Source organism: Sceloporus occidentalis, unplaced genomic scaffold, assembly GCF_023333645.1.
Source record: "Sceloporus occidentalis isolate IW3139 unplaced genomic scaffold, rSceOcc1.0.p SCAF_4, whole genome shotgun sequence".
NCBI classification, from domain to species: Eukaryota; Metazoa; Chordata; class Lepidosauria; order Squamata; family Phrynosomatidae; genus Sceloporus; species Sceloporus occidentalis.
The window spans coordinates 28,449,325-28,468,612 of record NW_028316984.1 but is presented as its reverse complement, the minus strand read 5'-3'; the positions used below and the strand labels follow the sequence as shown (position 1 = coordinate 28,468,612).

General features: G+C 41.3%; 2 protein-coding genes across 8 annotated transcripts in view; both read right to left on the bottom strand.

Moving 5' to 3' along the window:
* LOC149313661 (signal transducer and activator of transcription 1-alpha/beta-like) overlaps positions 1-9,828 on the bottom strand; it is a 38,240-nt gene extending 28,412 nt beyond the window's left edge. For all 4 annotated transcript variants that reach the window (XM_089519571.1, XM_089519573.1, XM_089519572.1 and 1 more), the window contains exons 1-5: positions 9,776-9,828; positions 5,246-5,374; positions 4,333-4,477; positions 1,957-2,055; positions 1,315-1,404 (exon numbers count right to left, since the gene is read on the bottom strand). In XM_089519571.1, coding sequence (XP_089375697.1) covers positions 1,315-1,404; positions 1,957-2,055; positions 4,333-4,477; positions 5,246-5,373 — 462 coding nt within the window. In that variant the 5' untranslated portion in view covers position 5,374; positions 9,776-9,828. The remainder of the gene's footprint in view (positions 1-1,314; positions 1,405-1,956; positions 2,056-4,332; positions 4,478-5,245; positions 5,375-9,775) is intronic.
* A 7,390-nt stretch (positions 9,829-17,218) lies between these two features.
* Positions 17,219-19,288, bottom strand: part of STAT4 (signal transducer and activator of transcription 4) — a 57,964-nt gene continuing 55,894 nt past the window's right edge. For all 4 annotated transcript variants that reach the window (XM_089519570.1, XM_089519568.1, XM_089519567.1 and 1 more), the window contains exon 24: positions 17,219-19,259. In XM_089519570.1, the coding sequence (XP_089375696.1) occupies positions 19,233-19,259 (27 nt within the window). In that variant the 3' untranslated portion in view covers positions 17,219-19,232. The remainder of the gene's footprint in view (positions 19,260-19,288) is intronic.

Below are 19,288 nucleotides of genomic sequence, written 5' to 3'. Positions count from 1 at the left end.
CCTGGCAAAAAAAGCACTACTGCTCCAAATCTGTTGCTCTTAGATAAGCAACTCCTAATCAAACATAGCCAAAGGCAGGAATCATAGAATTGTAGAGTTGGAAGAGACCACAAAGGCCATCCAGTTCAATCCCTCCCATGCAGAAACTCTCAATCAAAGCATCCCCGATAGATGGCCATCAAGCCTCTGTTTAAAGACCTCCAGGGAAGGTGACTCCACTACAATTCGATGGAGTGTGTTCCACTGTCAAACAGCCTTTACTGTCAGGAAGTTCCTTCTAATGTTGAGGTGGAATCTCTTTTCCTGCAGTTTGCATCCATTGCTCCGGGTCCTGTTCTCTGGAGCAGCAGAAAACAAGCTTGCTCCCTCCTCAATATGATATCCCTTCAAATATTTAAACAGGGCTATCATATCACCTCTTAACCTTCTCTTCTCCAGGCTAAACATCCCCAGCTCCCTATGTCGTTCCTCGGGAGAGGTCTTCAGTTCTAATACAGGTTAAACATCCCTTATCACCAAATCCCAAATGTTCCAAAATACGCACACAACATACAAAATCATGGATGGCCAAGATACTGAAACCGTTGCTTTCTGATGGTTCAGTGTACACAAACTTTGTTTCATGCACAAAATTATTTAAAATATGATATAAAATTACCTTCAGGGTATGTGTATAAGGTGTCTATGAAACATACATGAATTTTATGTTGGACCCCATCTCCAAGATCTCCCATTATGTATATGCAAATATTCCAAAATCCAAAGTCTGAAACATCTCTGGTTCCAAGCATTTTGGATAATTCAACCTATATTATTTCAGCATGCCTTCTGATATGTCCTTCGAATCTGCATCAACTTTCTTTTTTTATTTACAGCCAGTAAGGTACATAATTTATAACATAATATTTCTTACATCTTATCTTAAACATAAACAAGAACATTCTCTGATTATTAACCATCTCTTGTTCAATTTTAAGCTCCAATACCTTTTAACAGCAAGTTACAATATACAGTCTGCCCTCTCCTTACGCTGGGGATACGTTCCGGACCCCCCCCCCCCACATAAGGGGAATTCCGCGTATGCTTGAACCCCATTTAAATGAATGGGGCTCATGCATGCGGTGGCGCAGCGGCGCGCACGCACCACGGGTACACACGTCATTATCCCTTATGGGGCATGCCGCCCCTATTCCCAGCGCAGCTTTCGTGGGTGCCCTGTACAACCTTCTTCAGAAACTTTTACATATAATACTTCCCCTCAGTACATGTAAAAAAAAAATCAAATGAATTCCAGCATCTATACTTCTTACTTACTGTGACACTGTCCTTCACACCTTTCACTTTGGCATCCAGCTCCTTTACCCGACACAGCATTGCTGTATTCTGTACATTTCCTACTTGCATCTGGAGTTTGAAAGGATAGAGGAAAACACAGAATAATGTACGTCAAGAGTATCACAGCCTTGAAAAACTGACACTCAGAAAAGTCACTTTGGAGACCATCATTTCTAGAATTCTCAAATTGTTAGTTCCAAAGCCTGACTTTGTCAAGTTCTGTATGCTGAAACCGAACACATTAAATAAATAAATACATAAATTTCAGTCCTTCTCCTGTCACAGTGGCAGCTAGAAGCTTCTGTGCCAATGGGCCAGTGAATGTGCTCTGGCATTTATTCCAGACTTTGAGTAGCTACCTAAGATACAGAACACTTTTTGATGATAGAGTTCAGCACTAGGACAGTTCTTTTAAAGCTCAAAATTTAACAGCCAACAAATGGACAAAAAAAAAAAGCGGTCCAAGGTGTTCATATGAAGGGTAAAGCATTACTATAAACATATCTGGCTGAGGTCAGAGTTGCATAGGCATGAGCTCAGAGCATCATGAGACAACTCTCAACACATGATATTGTCCTGCACCCACCATCCAGAAATTTAAAACTCCAGGAAAAATGTTACCTGATCTGCTGACTGAGCAGCTTGGAGGATTTTCCTTTCTTCATGCAAACACTTGGAGATCATTATGGCCATGTACATGGGGTCTTCTTCAAAAATAGTCTAGGATACAACAACAAAGAACAGAATAGTTAGGAAGAGTTCAGGTTTCTCAGACCATCTTTTCATCAAAAAAGAAACTTTCTGGTCCTCCATATGCTGAAGAACTACTATTTTCATCATCAATCATCATTGGCACAGATGTCTAAGACTGAAGGGAATGGGAGACCATCTACTTCTGGAGGGCCACAGGTGCCCCAACACTGTTTTACTGGAATCTCAATGTTCATCAGCTAGAGTATACAAGTAGCAATGAAGGGAGAGGTAACATGAGAATACAGCTCTGACCAAAAATTTGCTTGCAGGTTGGAACTAGGCCTCCAATGCTCTCTGCACGCAGATTTTTGGTTTCCTATTACCACATTTTCTTCATTCCACCAGCCTAGTCTAGAAGGGGAGGGGAGACCATTGGAAACTGCAACAAATGGGTGTCATCAACTCCTGCAGATTTACTGCAAGTCACACAAATTTCTACCAGCAGATCACAATTTACAACTTTTTCACTGCTGGACAGAAGCCGGAAAAGTTACTTTATTGTAACTCTTCCGGATCACAGGAGCCAGATTCTGGGAGGTGTAATCCACAAATATATATTTTTTCAAGCTCTGTTCTAGGATAAGAGATGATGTTCCAACATGCCATCAAAATCAACATGTAAGCTGGGGAAATGCACAGGGCCCAGGTGCTCAACCTCAGTGGAACAGAATTCACAAAAAGAAGAGATGGAAGTTGTTCACACAAGTGCCAGGGCATATAGAAGACCTGGGAACGTGTGTGTGTGTGTGTGAAATCACTACTTCACTGTGTGAGCTTCTAGAGACAGAGCATGACATCCCATAAAGAACCAGTTTCTCACAGGCTTGGAGCCAACATACACAACCTTACCAGCCATTTTCTCACAGCTCCTCCCACTGGCACCAAGTAAACTCTTCCAACACAGCAGGTAAGGACTAATATTAGTGTAGACCCAACCTCAAAAAATAATCTGCCAAAAATGTATCTGATCCAGAGTTTTGAAAAATTACTTTTTTTAACAACTCCCAGAATCCTCACAACTGGTCATGCTAGCTGGGGCATTCTTCAGAGCATTCTTGTCCAAAGTTTTAAACTTTCCAAGCTCTGTTTTGATCAAGAAGCACAGAAAGTCTTTTATTACCATAATCCACAGAGAAATGATGTGTACTGAGAAGTGATGGTGAATATTTATTGGGCAGTTGGGGGGGGGGGTAGGGGCTAAATAAATCTATCTAAAACAGATAATAAGACACAATGACACAGATAAAAGTTTAAGCAGTGTGAAATTTCAAGATCCTCTCCTTGTGCATGTCCTTCCCCTTGGTCATATACTGTTAAATGTTCTGGTGCTTATTCCATTTGTTTCAAGGGGAATTAGATTAAAAAATCATGTATTGTTTTGGCACACTCTGAAGGCTAAGCACAATGCTCACAAGAAAAAAGGAACAGCAAGAATCTGAATAATTTAACCTGGAATCTAAGCTTAGTAAAACACTGAACTATTATTACAACTACTGTTGAGCTGTTACTATATTATGTTATATATAATGGAGGAAAGTACTGTACTGAATCTGAAGAAGTATGTTTATATCCATAAAAGCTCATACTAAAATAAAATAAAGTTAGTCTTAGAGGTGCTGGTATATTCCTTCTACTCACTTCCTTTTTATACTGCAAGAGACTAACATGACTACTTTTTTTGAAAAATGTTAAGCTATAATTTTGGAAAGAATTTTCATTATGAAATTAATAATGCATGCTCCCTTAAAGCCACACTGCTGAGAAACAAGAGGTCAGGCCTGTAAGCTCCTAGCTTTCCAGTACAATGGTCCCCGATGGAGTTTAGTTCCAGGACCACCCATGGATACTAAAATCCATGGATCCTCAAGTCTCTTTATATATAATGGTATAGTAAAATGGTGTCCCTTATACAAAATGATAAAATCAAAGTTTGCTCTTTAGATTTTTAATGTTTTCAAGCCGTAGATGTTTGAATGTGTGGATGTAAAATCTGTGGGTATAGAAGGCTGACAGGAGAAGCAGGAAAAACTGTATAGTATCTTGAGTTTTCATTTTAAAATATTTTAAGAAATTTAATAAACAACAAGTGACAGCAAAGGTGTTAGAAGATGGTTCCTTTGGTTAACAATAGCAGAAAGCTATCTCATATCATCAAGTACCAGTAAAGAAAAAAAATTATTCAAAGATATTAAAAAGAAAAAAGGTAATTAAATATTTCTCCTTTACTAACAGACAGACACAAACCTGTAGGTTTCTTTTGCTTTTTCTGATGTTGTGCTGCAACAGAAAGTTGTTTTCCTGTGTGAACCGGCTGTATTGGTCATCTAGCTGTGACAGAAGGTTCTGGAACAGCAAGGTTGCCTGTGAAATATCAGTAGCAGCATGGTCCCTAGACACAAAGTAGTTAGATTCCATTACCAGTTTCCAATTTTTAAGAAGCAAAGCTCTGTGTGTTTCCTCCCACCACTGAGAAAACCTCTGCTTTTGACAATACCCACAATCCCAATTACCCTTATTAATATATTTTTGCTGCCCCAAATCTAACAAAAAAAACCCCACAGCCAATAGGCACAAAGAACATGTTGTAATGCTAGGGTTAAGCACTGGATTAGGCAGCGGCAATGAAGAAACATGAAGAAGTTGTTGAACTGCAACTCCCAGCAGTCCAGTTAGTGGAACATTTAGAGGGCTGCATGATTCCCACCCCCAGCTTACAGGATCATACAGATTTATGTGATCACAAAATGAGAGATAGAATGCTGCTTTTAACTTCCTTACATCTCAGTATTTTAGAATTTGCTAAAAACAGTCAGGCATTTGCCAGGTAATGTTTATTTACATACAAAAAGGTGTGTATTTCAATAAAGGTTAGTTCCTAGCAAGCTTCTCTTTTTTAGACATCTGCAAAGAGGCTGGACAGCTACCTGACAGGGATGTTTTAGTTGGAGATCTTGCATTGAGTAAGGAGCTTGACTTGACAGTCAGCAAGGAAGGCCCCTTCCAACCCTATGATTCTACAATCCTGGCAAGGTTCTACACTACTAAAAGCCCCATTTCCCTAAAACAGGATTGATTTAATTATATGGACAACTGGACGTGCTCATATTTTTACTTAGGATCACAGTTCTTTCACATCTTGCACGTGTTAGTCTCTTACCAGTCTTGGCTTTCTAGCCACTGTGCCAAATATTGTCTGATCTCCATTGGAAAATTGTCATCATAGAGCTGGTGCACTTGTTCCAAAAATCTGGAATCCAGCTGCTGTAGTTTATACCACTGACTCATCCTGAGGAAGGAAAACACACTCATTTGTAGGGAGACTGCTTACCTCACATTCTCTAAGGTACTCCCAGTAAAACATCTTGCCCTGTTGAGATGTCATGCTCTTTAGAACACAATACTGCCCACATGCCAAAGCATACACAATTTCACCTTCCTTTCGATTAATTATAGATATGGTTTATCACTGACAACCACACAGGAAAATTCATTACAACATGCCAGCACTTTTTCTCAAAAATCACTGCATGTCGTCAGGAATAAGTCTAGAAATTTTAATTTTAAAAAATCAACAAAAAACCTTGGGCGACTTATCTATGGGTCAATGTAAATATTGTACTTTAACTCTTACTAGAAAAGAGAGAGTTAAGATAAAGTATTTACAGAAAAAAGAAAGAATTTACAGAAGGCAGGAAGGAAGGACCATCTGGTGACACAGTGATTAAATGCCAGTCCTGAAACCACAACTTGTACGTTCGATCCTGGAGAACTCCAAGGTCGACTCAGCCTTCCATCCTTTTATAGGTCGGTAAAATGAGTACCCAGCTTGTTGGGGGCAATTGGCTTACACATTTTAAACTGCTCAGGAAGTACTAGTTCACTGATAAGCGTTGTAGGAACATATTTGCCATTGCTATAATCTCTCTGCTGTGGTGGTGGCAGTGACAGCTCTTTTGCGCTTCTCCTGAAAGGAGTGCCAAGAGAATAGGGGGACTGGTGCTTCTTTTAGGTTCTCCTAGGATAGACTAAGCTCTCACCTTCCACCACTCTATTCAAAGATAAGGATGGTTCCTTTTTTTTGGACACAAGTTATAGTACCTTAACACTTGCGTTTACATCATTTCTGATGTGCACATCCATCCATGCTTGGTCACATCCCTCTACCACATTTCACAGCCACCTTTTAACATACAGTGGGCCCCTGGTATCCACTGGTGTTCGGTTGCAGGACTCTTCACGAATACCAAAATCTGTGGATGCTCAAGTCCCATTAAATACAATGGCATACCATATATATTTGATTGCAAATTGACTTCATGTATAAGAATTTTGGGGCCAAAATTCTGGATTTTGCTATGGCCCATGAATAAGTCGGGGGGGGGGGGACTTGGGGGCATATAGCAAAAAGATATGAAGCAAAACTATGTCAAAAATCTTACAAAATTCCAGCAGACACAACCCTTTGTGCTTACTCTTAAGACTGGATGGATGAGAGAGTAGAGGGTTCAGTGCTTCCAGGACAGATTATACTCTTGCTTTCCCCAGGGGATGGCTCCCTCTTTTAAATAAGAGTTAAGATACAGTACTTACATTGACCTGTGGATAAGTAGACTCAGGTTTTTTGGGTCAATTTTTGACCTATATTTCTAGATCTATACATGAGTATATATAGTACTCTACTAGTAAATCATGAATACTATGAGAAAAGGATGCCCAAATTCTTATAGTAACTCTTTCTCCAAAAGTGCTGTGTACTAAAATTAGCTTTAAAAAAAGTGACACATTAAAAAAGAATGAATACATTGGGCCCTTGGTATCTGCTGGGGCTTGGTTCCAGCACCACCCATGGATACCAAACTACATGGGATGCTCAAATCCCATTATATACAATTTATAGTAAGATAGTGTCCCTTACACCAAATGGCAAATTCAAGGTTTGCTTTTTAGAATTTATATTTTATATTTATATTGATATACTAATTTAGAAGTATAGTAGATATTGGTAGGCATATTAGTCTAATACAGAGTTGAGTCTAATATAGAGTACAAATATAATGCAGGAGGTAGCAATAAATGTTCCAATTGAACATGAGTAAATTGTATTTTGCATTCTTTTTTTCCTTCTCTTTTTCTTTTTTATACGAATATATATACAAACATACATATATAGAGGATAGGTAAGTCCAAAAAATGAAATGAAAGGGAATGACAAATCAGATAAATAAGGATTAATTATCTGGTATATTTGATTGTATAATTACTTTTGTGATGATAATATTCTAGACAATGCTAAGCGTCTGTGATTAGGAAATAGGAATTCTGGAAAATCACTTGTATAGCTTAGGAAGTTATGATTTATTTCATATAATTGTTTTGTATATGTGTTATATGTCTGATATGTTTTATATGTTATATGTTTTATTTAAGTGTTACTAAAAATAATTTAAAAAATAATTTATATATTTATATTTTTGCTAGAATCTGTGGGTAACAAATCCATGGATATGAAGGGCCGACCATATGAAGAATTTCAATTCCCATACAGTCTTGAGGAGTTTGACCCAAGACAATAAACCAGCTGACTGATAAAGAAGGAAATGGAGTTTGAGTCTTCTTTTCCCAGCTTGTTTGACAGATTTAAAACAAAACAAAACAAATAGCTTGTTGGAGAAGCTGAGCTATCCTAGGCTGCATCTGCACTGCAGAAATAATGCAGTCTGACACCTCTTTAACTGCCATGGCTCAATGCTATGGAATTATAGGATTGTAGTTTGTTGTGGCAGCAGAGCCCTCTGACAGAAAGAGTTCAATGTCTCACAAAACTACAGTTCCCAGAATTCCAGAGCATTGAGCCATTGCAAATAAAGAGGTTTCAGACTGGATTATTTCTGCCTTGCAGATGCAGCCTTATGCAGACTGTGGAGGTGGGCTTTCCAATGCAGTCCATACAAAAATGCAGCATGCTAGTTACTTTTTTTTTTTAATGGCAGAGAATATCAAGTATTAAAGACTGTATTAAGAGGAAATCAATGGCAAACCTCCTCTGAATACATCTGGCCAAGAAAACACCATGATAGGGTTAGGCTGGACTCGACTTGGAGGCACATAACGAAAAAGGAGAAAGGGAAGGAGAGAAGGGGGAAAGGAATATAGCAGCACTTTTAAGTTTTAAGATGGGACTTAGGGCAGGTTTCTTCAGAGGGGGTTTGCCATTTCCATCCTCTGAGGCTGAGAGAGTGTGACTTGCCCAAGGTTACTCAGTGGGTTTTTGCATGGCTGAGCCAGGATTCGAACCTGGTCTCCAGAGTCATAGTCCCATAGCTCAAACCATTACACTACACTGGCTCTCTCTAGTTTCGTTACTCTGTGCAATTCATAGACTGAGGGTACTTTCAGACAAAGAGCTCTGGACCCTGGATTCAAAACCTGGTCTCCGGGGTCTTACTCCAAAGCTCAAACCACTATCCCACGCTGGTGTAAATACAGACGTAATATTAACAGTACATACTTTTTGTCAGGTCTGTCCAAACGTTCTTTTATTTGTTAAATGCCATGGACGTAGAGTGATGCCAGCCAGTGAGTTGTTACAAAACTGAGTGGGGATTCGAACCCTGGTCTCCCTTTGCAAGGCTGCCTAGTTATATAATGTTGTGCCTCTTGCATGAAAATTAAAAATATAAGCATGTGCCAAGGAAGGGTGGAGTTTGCAATCTACTAACAACACATACTGAACAGTTTGTAATCTACTAACAACAAGTACTAAACCTGGGACCGGACTACTCACTGGTAGCATCCACACTGCAGAAATAACCCAGTTTGACCCCACTTTTAACTGGCATGGCTCAATGCTTGGGTATTCTGTGAACTGTAGTTTGTTGTGGCACCAGAACAGAGCCATGGTATACAGTAGCAGTCTGAGTGGTAGGCTATATGGCTCTGGAAACCAGGGTTTGAATTCCCACGCAGCCATGGAAAAACACTAGGTGACCCAGGGAGTCGCACTCTCTCAGCCTCAGGGGAAACCAATGGCAAACCTCCTCTGAGCAAACCTTGTCAAGAAAAAAAACACCATGATGTTAAGGTTGGCATAAATAGGGCAAGACTTGAAGGCACACAACAACAATAACAACAACAACATAGGGCTTTTTGGGCAACCCAGATAATGGTCTTATTTCTTGACACAGCCAAGAACTGAAGCCAGGAGAACCAGACCTGATGCCCAAAACCTGAATCCAATACCCCTTGGTATTAAGGCCGCATCCAAGTCCAGACTGAATCCCTCACCAAACTACAAATCCCAAGATCATATAGGATAGAGCTGTGGTAAGTAAACAGGCTGTCAAGCTCTTTTAGTTCTGCAGTGTGTGTCTGTATCCACACTGCAGAAACAATACAGTCTGACACCACTTTCACTCCCATGGCTCAATGCTATGGAATCCTGGGATTTGTAGTTTGGTGGGGGAATTTAGCCTTCCCTGTCAGGAGAGCCCTGGTGCCACAGCAAACTACAAATCCTCAGAATCCCATAGCATGGAGTCAGGGAAGTTAAAGTGGTCTCAAACTGGATTATTATTCATGCATTAACCCTTAATTAATTAATGGATTAGATTAATTAATTAAACTGCATTAAATTCTGCAATGTGGAGGCAGAACCTGCCTTGCTTGCTTGCTGGCTTTGCACACTCACCTTGCAGTTCGGACTACTTGCCAGGACGGACACAACACTCTCACCCTCTGCAGCACTCTGCAGAAGCGAAAGCACTTCTGGCCAGGAAATAGCAAACTGAGACAGGCGAGCAGCCAATCAGCGAGGAGCTGGTTGCAAGGAGCAGCCAATCAGAAGCAACATCCTACTTCCTTGTGGCTGTTCCCTCCATTCCCCCCTCCTCCCTCCTCTGTGATTTATGGAAACACAAGCCTTATATATATTAGTTTTGGTTTATTTGCATTAAATTCTCCTGAAGTGTGTGGTGTTTTTATTTTCCACCCTTAGTTGGGGTTTTATATCATAATAATAATAATAATAATAACAATTAATAGAGGTCACACTCTCTCAGCCTCAGAGGATGGCAAAGGCAAAGGCTCCTCTGGACAAATCTTGCCAAGGAAACATATAATCACAATTATATGACTCAATTATATTTCACTCAATTTTACCATAACCATTGTTATGTTGCAATTATATTATGGCAATCTGGCTTTTTAAAGAGGGAGGGGACAGTGGGGTTTATTTTATTGTATTATATGGTTTTTAATAATAATAATAATAAGGATTTATTTACAGCCCACCCAATCACAAAGAATCCAGGCGGGTTACAACAGGAAATAAAATACATAGCAAATAACAATAACAATAAAAAATAACATAGCAAATCACAATGGCAATAAATAGCCTATATATATATATATATAGAGAGAGAGAGAGAGAGAGAGAGAGAAAACACACAACAATAAAAATAACAATGAAAAATGCATAAGAATTAACATAGCAAACCAATAAAGAACAAAACTGGATGCTTTGACTGAGAGTTCCTGCATGGCAGGGGGTGGACTGGATGGCCCTTGCAGTCTCTTCCAACTCTATGATTCTGGAACCAGAACTTCCGTTTGTCTTGCATCTTCCTTTTTTCCTTTGTGATTGACACAAAGTGTGGTGAATCATGCTGCCTTCCTGAAGTGCTTGGATTGCCACTCCCTTTGTTGTTGTTGTTGTTGTGTGCCTTCAAGTCCTTTCTGACTTATGGCGATCCTAAAGCGAACCTATCAAGGGGTTTTCGTAGCAAGTTTCTTCAGAGGGGGTTTGCCATTGCCTTCCTCTGAGGCTGAGAGAGTGTGACTTGCCCAGGGTCACCCAATGGGTTTCCCTAGCTAAGCAGGGATTTGAACCCTGGTCTCAAGAGTTACACTCCAATGTTCAAACCACTACACCATGCTGGCTCATGGCTGCCAACATTTCCCAGAGCCTCAAGGGGTGGTCATGGCAAAAGTTATTAATGAGGAAGAAGAAACAGGCTAAGAGAGGCTGCCATTTGCTTTTGCCTGAACCTACTGGGAAGGAGAAGATTCCTTCTTCTCCTTTTCCTCCTGCTAAGTTAACTGGCAAGTTTATCACACTGGGGCTGATTCTGACATTAAAGAGAGATTAAAGCACATTTAAAGAATCCCACAAATGAAGTGGAAATGGCAAGCAATTGCACCAATTATTATCATACACAACTGCGCAAATAATATTGGAAACGCATTGTCGCTGAAACTTCGAAAGTAAAAAGATGCGCATTAATGCTTCTTTGTGACCACTTTAATAGCGGCTTTTGTGCAACGCTGTGTGAAATCATTATGCGTAATTACGTGTTATTTCTGGGATATTCACAGGATAAACCCTCAATCCCCTTCGTGTGATAAACTCCTGAGTGCAAACTACTTTTGCACTTTGAACTCAATTTGCAGCAACTGAAGTAAGCTGAGGGCAAAGGGGGAAAGTGCAAGGAGGAGAGAAAAACAGGGACATATTAAAAGCAGCTGAAAAAGAGGGGTGAAAGAGGATAAATCAGGACTGTCCTTGCCAAATGAAGACAGTCAGAGGGTATGCAGTCCCCATAGCCACTAGTGGGGGATACTGGGAGTGGCAGTCCCACGACCTCTGGAGTGGCACGTGACTCCCATCCCTACCTAAGGAAACGGTATCCTGTGAATAAAATTTTTTGATGTCCATGCATGCCAAAATTCTGTCACCAATCCCCTCTGCTCCAACTATGCCAACTATGAAACATATTCGGGGTAGCCATGTAAGCCTTATAGCAAAGTACAATAACATTCAAAATCCACAAAACAGTGATGCCTTAATTGGAACACCCAAAATGCACAAAATACATGTCACATAGTTTTTTATGGGTTTTTCGGGCTATGTGGCCATCTTCTAGCAGAGTTTCTTTCTGATGTTTCGCCAGCATCTGTGGCTGGCATGTCGGCCATGAAAGCCCTCGACTTTACGTGTCGCATGCTTTTGAAGCTGCACTGGCTGCTTTGTCAGGGAAAGGTGTTTAAAAAATCATACAGGAGAAAGAAAAACAACAGTCCTATATTTTGTCAAGATGTTGGAAAGCTTACTTGAGTGTCTGCAACATGTATTTTGTGCATTTTGAATGGTTCAATAAAGGCATCACTGTTGGGTGGAGTTTGGATGTTATTGTACTTTGCAATAACACAAAAGGCATTACTGGTGGATTCTGGGTATGAATGTACTTTGCAATAACACAGAAGGCATTACTGGTGGATTCTGGGTATGAATGTACTTTGCAATAACACAGAAGGCATTACTGGTGGATTCTGGGTATGAATGTACTTTGCAATAACACAGAAGGCATTACTGGTGGATTCTGGGTATGAATGTACTTTGCAATAACACAGAAGGCATTACTGGTGGATTCTGGGTATGAATGTACTTTGCAATAACACAGAAGGCATTACTGGTGGATTCTGGGTATGAATGTACTTTGCAATAACACAGAAGGCATTACTGGTGGATTCTGGGTATGAATGTACTTTGCAATAACACAGAAGGCATTACTGGTGGATTCTGGGTATGAATGTACTTTGCAATAACACAGAAGGCATTACTGGTGGATTCTGGGTATGAATGTACTTTGCAATAACACAGAAGGCATTACTGGTGGATTCTGGGTATGAATGTACTTTGCAATAACACAGAAGGCATTACTGGTGGATTCTGGGTATGAATGTACTTTGCAATAACACAGAAGGCATTACTGGTGGATTCTGGGTATGAATGTACTTTGCAATAACACAGAAGGCATTACTGGTGGATTCTGGGTATGAATGTACTTTGCAATAACACAGAAGGCATTACTGGTGGATTCTGGGTATGAATGTACTTTGCAATAACACAGAAGGCATTACTGGTGGATTCTGGGTATGAATGTACTTTGCAATAACACAAAAGGCATCTCTGTTGGGTGGACTTTGGATGCTATGGTACTTTACAATAACAGAAAAAGCATCCCTATTGGTGGATTTTGGATGTTATTGTACTTTGCAATAACACAAAAGGCATGATTGCTAGATTTTGGATGCTAATGAACTTTGCAATAACAGAAAAAGGTACTTTGCAATAACTGAAAAGGCATCCCTGTCGGGTGGATTTTGGATATGGTTATACTTTGCAATAACAGAAAAGGTACTTTGCAAGAACACAAAAAGTACTTTGCCCTAACACAAAAGGTGTTTTGCAACGATAACACAAAAGATATCACTGTTTTGTGGATTCTGGATGCCATTGTACTTTGCAATAACACAATGAGATAAAAAATACAGTACACAAAAAGGTACTTTGCCCTGACACAAAAGGTGCTTTGGAACAACAACAACACTGTAAAGATCCTGTGGGATCTGGGGGTGTGCTAGCAAGCCTTGTGCCAGCTCTGAAACAGAAAGTGCCATAAGGTAAACATGTGACAAACCACACACACAAAAAAGGGCCTCACAATCTGGCTGGCCCTCAAAGACCATGAACAAAAGCCCAAAGAGTGACAACCCTCTCCCTCAGGAAGAGGCAGGGGCGGGAGGAGGAAGCGATGGAAGGAACAGCCCCTGGGTCACGTGGTTTCGGGGAAAGCCAGGCTTGTGCAGGAATCGAGGAGGCGAAAGCGAAAGCTACAAGGCGGTCACGTGATGCAGACAGCCTTCCTTTCCAGAGGTTATGCTGCTCAATGCCAGGAGAGCAGAGGCCCATTGCATCAGTGGGGAGGGCAATGCTGGGGCTCCATCATCCAGCCCTTCCCTCCCTGAGTCTGACTGGGACTCTAGGGCTAAGGCTGAGGCATGGCTGAGGGGGAAGGCCAGGAGGAGGGGGCATCGACACTCTAGAGGAACACTAATCGTTGTTATTATTATTATTATTATTATTATTATTATTATTACTTTTTATTCCAAGGATTCATATTCCACCTTTCTCTCACAATGGAATTATTATGGTTATTATTAATATTAATAATAATAATAATTTTTATTTTAAGGATTTATATACAGGGTTTTCTTGGCAGGTTTCTTCAGAGGGGGTTTGCCATGGCCACCCTCTGAGGCTGAGAGAGTGTGACTTATTGCCCAAGGTCACCCGCTGGGTTTACATAGGTGGGCAGGGATCCAAACCCTGGTTGGGTCATAGTCCAACACTCAACCCACTAGCTCTCAATATGTATTAACCACTTTTTTGGCACCACATTCACTGCCCTTGGTCCATCCTACAGAATCCTGGGATTGGCAGTTTTGTGAGGCACCAGCACTCTTTAGCAGAGAAGGCAAAGACCTTGTAAAACTACAAACCCCAGGATTCCTTAGGATGGAGCTGCAACATTTAAAGTGGTGGCAAACTGCATTATTTCTACAGTGTAGGTGCATCCTGTGCTAGAAATTTGGGGAAAGATGGAAAATTTAAGTGCAGCGGTGTGTGTGTGTGTGTGTGATTCTTATTTGAGGGGAGCAAAGTTCTCATTCTGCTTCCCCATAACTACTACATGGATTGGAGGTAAAATCAAAAAGGAAAAGAGGGAGGGAGACATCCTATTAGCAACCCTGGTAAGGAAAATGTCATGGCACTCCCACCCAGAGACCCCTGGCTCCATTATGTTGCTGGACACACAATAATAAGAATAATGTACTTTATTTCTTTTCCACCTCTCCCCAAGGCTCGAAGCGGGGTACAGCATAGGCACAAAAGAGTTAGTGGTCTCTTATTTTATTTTTGAAAGAAAAGCTGCCCTCCTAGATATGGCAAGCTGGTAGGGGCTGAAAGAAGAATCAGCCGAGGAACGAGTGGTGGGAAGGAGATGCCTGAAAATAGCCATAACTTGGGGGCTACATGGGAAATCCACGCTAAATTAACATGCAGCATCTTTGGCTGTGGTCAGTAAATTGCACTTAAGGGGAGGGAGCACTGTAAGCACTAAAGGCCCATTCACACTACACAGTTACAGCACTACAATTCCACTTTAACTGCCATGGTTGCATCCTATGGAATTCCTGGGTTTGTACTAAGGTCAGAAGCACCAGAGGAGAAGTCTCTGGCTGAGGAATCTTAAATCCACCTCCCCATAGCTGCTAATGCTTAAATTTTATGGGATGCTGCCACATCAGTTAGAGTGGGATCATAGCACTATAATTGTGTAGTGTAGATGGGCCCTTGTTTTTGCAAGAGGGTATTTCAGGCCCTGCTTCCCAGGAAGACCATAATAGCAGGGTCCCCAACCTGTCTCCATCCATCAGCCAGAGGAGGTGGGAAATTTCACTCCCTAGAAAAAACAAATCTCTGCTTTAGCCGCTTAACTCAGGCTTGATCTGAAACAGACAGGAAACCTATTTTAGTCCCTCCCATCCAGGGGTCAGTGACAGGGCTTGGAAATCTTCCCAGCTGCTGGTGAGACAAATTCAGGGAATTCTAGTCTTAAAAAATGACTCTGAGTCATTTGAGCTTTGAGATGCTGCTGCATTGTATGACCTTAGTGTGGGTGTGGGTTGCTAATGGTTGTAAGGGGGGCCACAGTGGGAGAAAATGAGGGGTATTGCTTCCCAATAAGAATTCCCCTCCAGTGAAATTTGCCTTCAAGCCCCTTGCAAAGAGCAAGATGTTGAAAATCATTTGCACATACAGTGGCATACTTGGTATATTTGACATCCCGTGTGGCTTCTTTTTAATTTAAACACCCCCATAAAATTATTTTCAGTAATAACAGGCATCTGAGGGAGTAGGCTCAAGTTTACGAAAGATCCCATGCTACCTCTTTCTTTCAGTTGAGTCTCAATGGTACTACAAGATCCCTTTGCATAATGAAATGAAATGAATAATTATGTTTCTGCCACTGCTGCTGCTATTGCCCATCTCTTCAAGGCACTGGCGACCCTCAAAAGAAAGGGACAGTAGCAGCAACAATGGCAGCAGTACCCCGAATTCCATGTTTCTGGTGCCACCTCCTCCTGCCTTCCCTTCCTCCACTTCCCTTTCTTGCCCCCCCTCCCCCCAGCAGCCTTTTTCAGGTCTGGAAGGGTTGTCCCCAAGCGTGAAAGGAAAGTGAGGGAAGGAAAGGAGTTCATGGCCACCAAGGCTCAGTGGGCAGAGAAGCAGACACTCGCCTCACTTGCTGAGGATGGCTGCCCACTGAGTCTCAAAAGTGAGACACTCCTTCTCCAGCCACTGACAGTGGACAAGTAAGCATCTCCTTTCTTTGAACCACACCTCGCACCACGCCTTCAGCCTTTGGGGAGCAGTGGCATTACCCCACTTAGGGTATCACCTGGCGCAGTCCGTACTCCCTCCCCAATGATGCCCCTGCACAGAAAAAACTCTTATAATCAGTGTGTTCACACTCCCTTGGTAGCTTTGCCTACCATTTTTCTCTGGGTGCCTACACTCTATTTCTAAAGACTCAATTGATGTTTTAAGTTATTGCAATGTGAGAAATTTGGGAAGTGAAAAAAAATAACATAGGGGGAACAATACTTTATTCTGAGGGGCAATACTCTTGTTTTGCTTTCCTCCCCTCCGAGACATATCTCTGATCATAAGCTACCTCAGGGCTCATGCCACTGAAAGGTAGACAAAGCAGATGGAGGGAGCATTGGCATCTGTGTGCCCCACATATAGTTGGCATCATTTACAAACAACAGTAGTGGTGCAGTTGCCTGCATAGAAAAAAAAAACTTCCACACACTTGCAGAATGGATGTATCTTCATGTATGTTGTATGTAAATCAGGAATGAGGAATGTGCAAGCTGCACATCATCCACAATCAGTAAGGCCAATAGTGCAGGGTGATGGGAACTGGAGTCCACCAACTTTAGTAAGGTTACACCTTCCCTATCTCTGATGTAAATAAATCAGGTTGCATTGTCCTGATCCTATGGTAAGGATTCAAAGTAGCAGCTTTAAAGGATCTGGCAAAAGGCCCAAGGGGCCTTTTCCAGGAGAGGAAAATCTTTTCATTTTTGGTAGGGGAGATGCAGCCCTCCTACATCTGTGTGTGAACCCCCCCCCCCCATTTTAAGAAGGTACCCACCTCTATTTGAAAACATATTATTTAAATCCTCAAGAGATAGCCCAAATTTTAATCAATGGTACAAATATGATCTTTAAAATATGTTAATTTACAACTCAGTAGAGCAGGTTACAGCATTTAGGGGGGTATCATGACAGGTGTTTTTACCCTGTGGTAAAGTGAGGAGGTCCCCCGGCCTCGATACCACTATTCCAATCTACTGTACATTGTTTAAGTCCTCCATTTTGTTTAGTCCAGTTCCATCTGCATGAGCACAGCCTCACTTTAAAACAGATCACATTTTAGTCTGCTGAGAAACAGAAACTTAATGTTCTGCCTGAATTCTATCATCAGTCTCCATTAAATCCTATCTGTACCAAGAAAATGAGAGCAAACAATTATCAGGCTTAATGCAACAGATCCGTGCACCCAGCTTGCCAATGGTAGATTATTTTCTTCCTTTTCTTTTTCTTTCCAGTGATATTTTGAAAATAACTGGCTCCTAGCCAAAGTTCACTTTCATGCAGCTGAACACTGCAGACATAACACTCAGGTTAATGCTCCCTCCATCACCACTTTACATGTTAGATGAGAAACTGAATCCACTCATCCCTCGCTGGGGTTAGGGGCACAGGACCCCCATGAATGTGGAAAAACCACAAATAACAAAAGCACTATGGAGTTTATCACATGGGGAAAATTGGAAACTTAAACTGGACAGAACCCGGGGTTATCCAGGGTTTTAGGCACAATTTCACAATTGGTATTCAGATGACACTGTGTGTAAGCTGCTTAGAATCCAAACAGAAAGTGACATGAATCAAGAGATAGTCATTTTTGGAAAAAATACCGTGTTCTCATTTTCATTTCATTCATGAATTCACTTTCTTTGTGCAATTGCTGTAGTGTGAAAACCATTTGCAGGATTCTCCCTGTTGTCAGATTTCCTATGGTACTTTGCTGCTTTGTTGTGCTGAGAGGGAGTGGGACACATTTTCTGCTCTTAAGGGACAGCAAGCAGAGAGAGAGAGAAAGAGAGAGAAGGCTTGCTTTTCTCCCTCCCTCGTGCTCTGTGTCCTGGGCTGGAGACTGGGGCAGACTTGGCTGGAGGGAGGGCTGGCCAGCTGGGTCGGTGGCAGGTTGGCGGCCATCAGGAGGAATGGCTTGGCTGCTCTTTCTGGTGCTGGTCTTTTGCCTCACGTTTTGCCTTCTTTTCCTCCCCTCAGCCTCATAGCTGCCACCAAGGTCCCCACTTTTTGTAAAACTCCTGCATGCGCCAGGCCGGGGGTGGTGTTGGTGGTAGAGGCAAAGAGGATTTTGCTCCCGTTTGCTTCAGCCTCTTTGCTCCTAATGTAATGATCCCAAGTTAGCAAGAAAGTCAGGTCAAAGTCTTGCCAATAAGTGCCTCTCCAGACAGAAGCACAGAGTCAACTTCCCTCCAGAGAGAGAAGTATCAAGCCTCCTTCCTCCCCTGACAGGAAGCGGATACTGTTTCTTGGAAAGTAAGGGCAGTACAGTGTATTTTTATAGAGAAAACGGTTTACATAAAATTGTTTATTTCTTCTTCACTTAACTTTTGGTTAAAGTTGACCACAGAGTTGCACTGGAGAACCTAGATATTTCTAGAGAGAACATATTACTAAAATCTGTGAATAAGCAAATCTGCAAAAGTCAAAGCTGCAAATGTGGAGGGATGAGTATACTTCCATTTTCAGTTTTGAATAAAATGTTGTTTCCTGTTATGTCCAAATTTAGGAAACTGTGGTTTATGCCCCATATTCAATGATAGTTCTTGTAAGACTGACGTTGTAGCATTATGTCTCAACTAAGACAGGCATTGTTCAGAGTTCTTTGGACTTCAGGTCCCATTTTCTCATTGGCATAGCCAATTATGAGGAATGTCAGGAGATGCAGTCCAGTAACATTTGGAGGGCCATGTGAATCCCAAGAAGCAATATGTGAAAGCAAATTTTGACCCAAGAGAAGCATGTACACATGCATACAGTATATGTACAAAGGAAACAAGAAAAATCTTCATTTGGGTATGCCCCTTTAAAAACATATCTACATTGGTACTTTAGATTCTTCAGTATAAGAATGTCAGTCAGCTGAATATGGAGAACTCATCTAGAAGAAAAGAAAAACACATCAGTTCA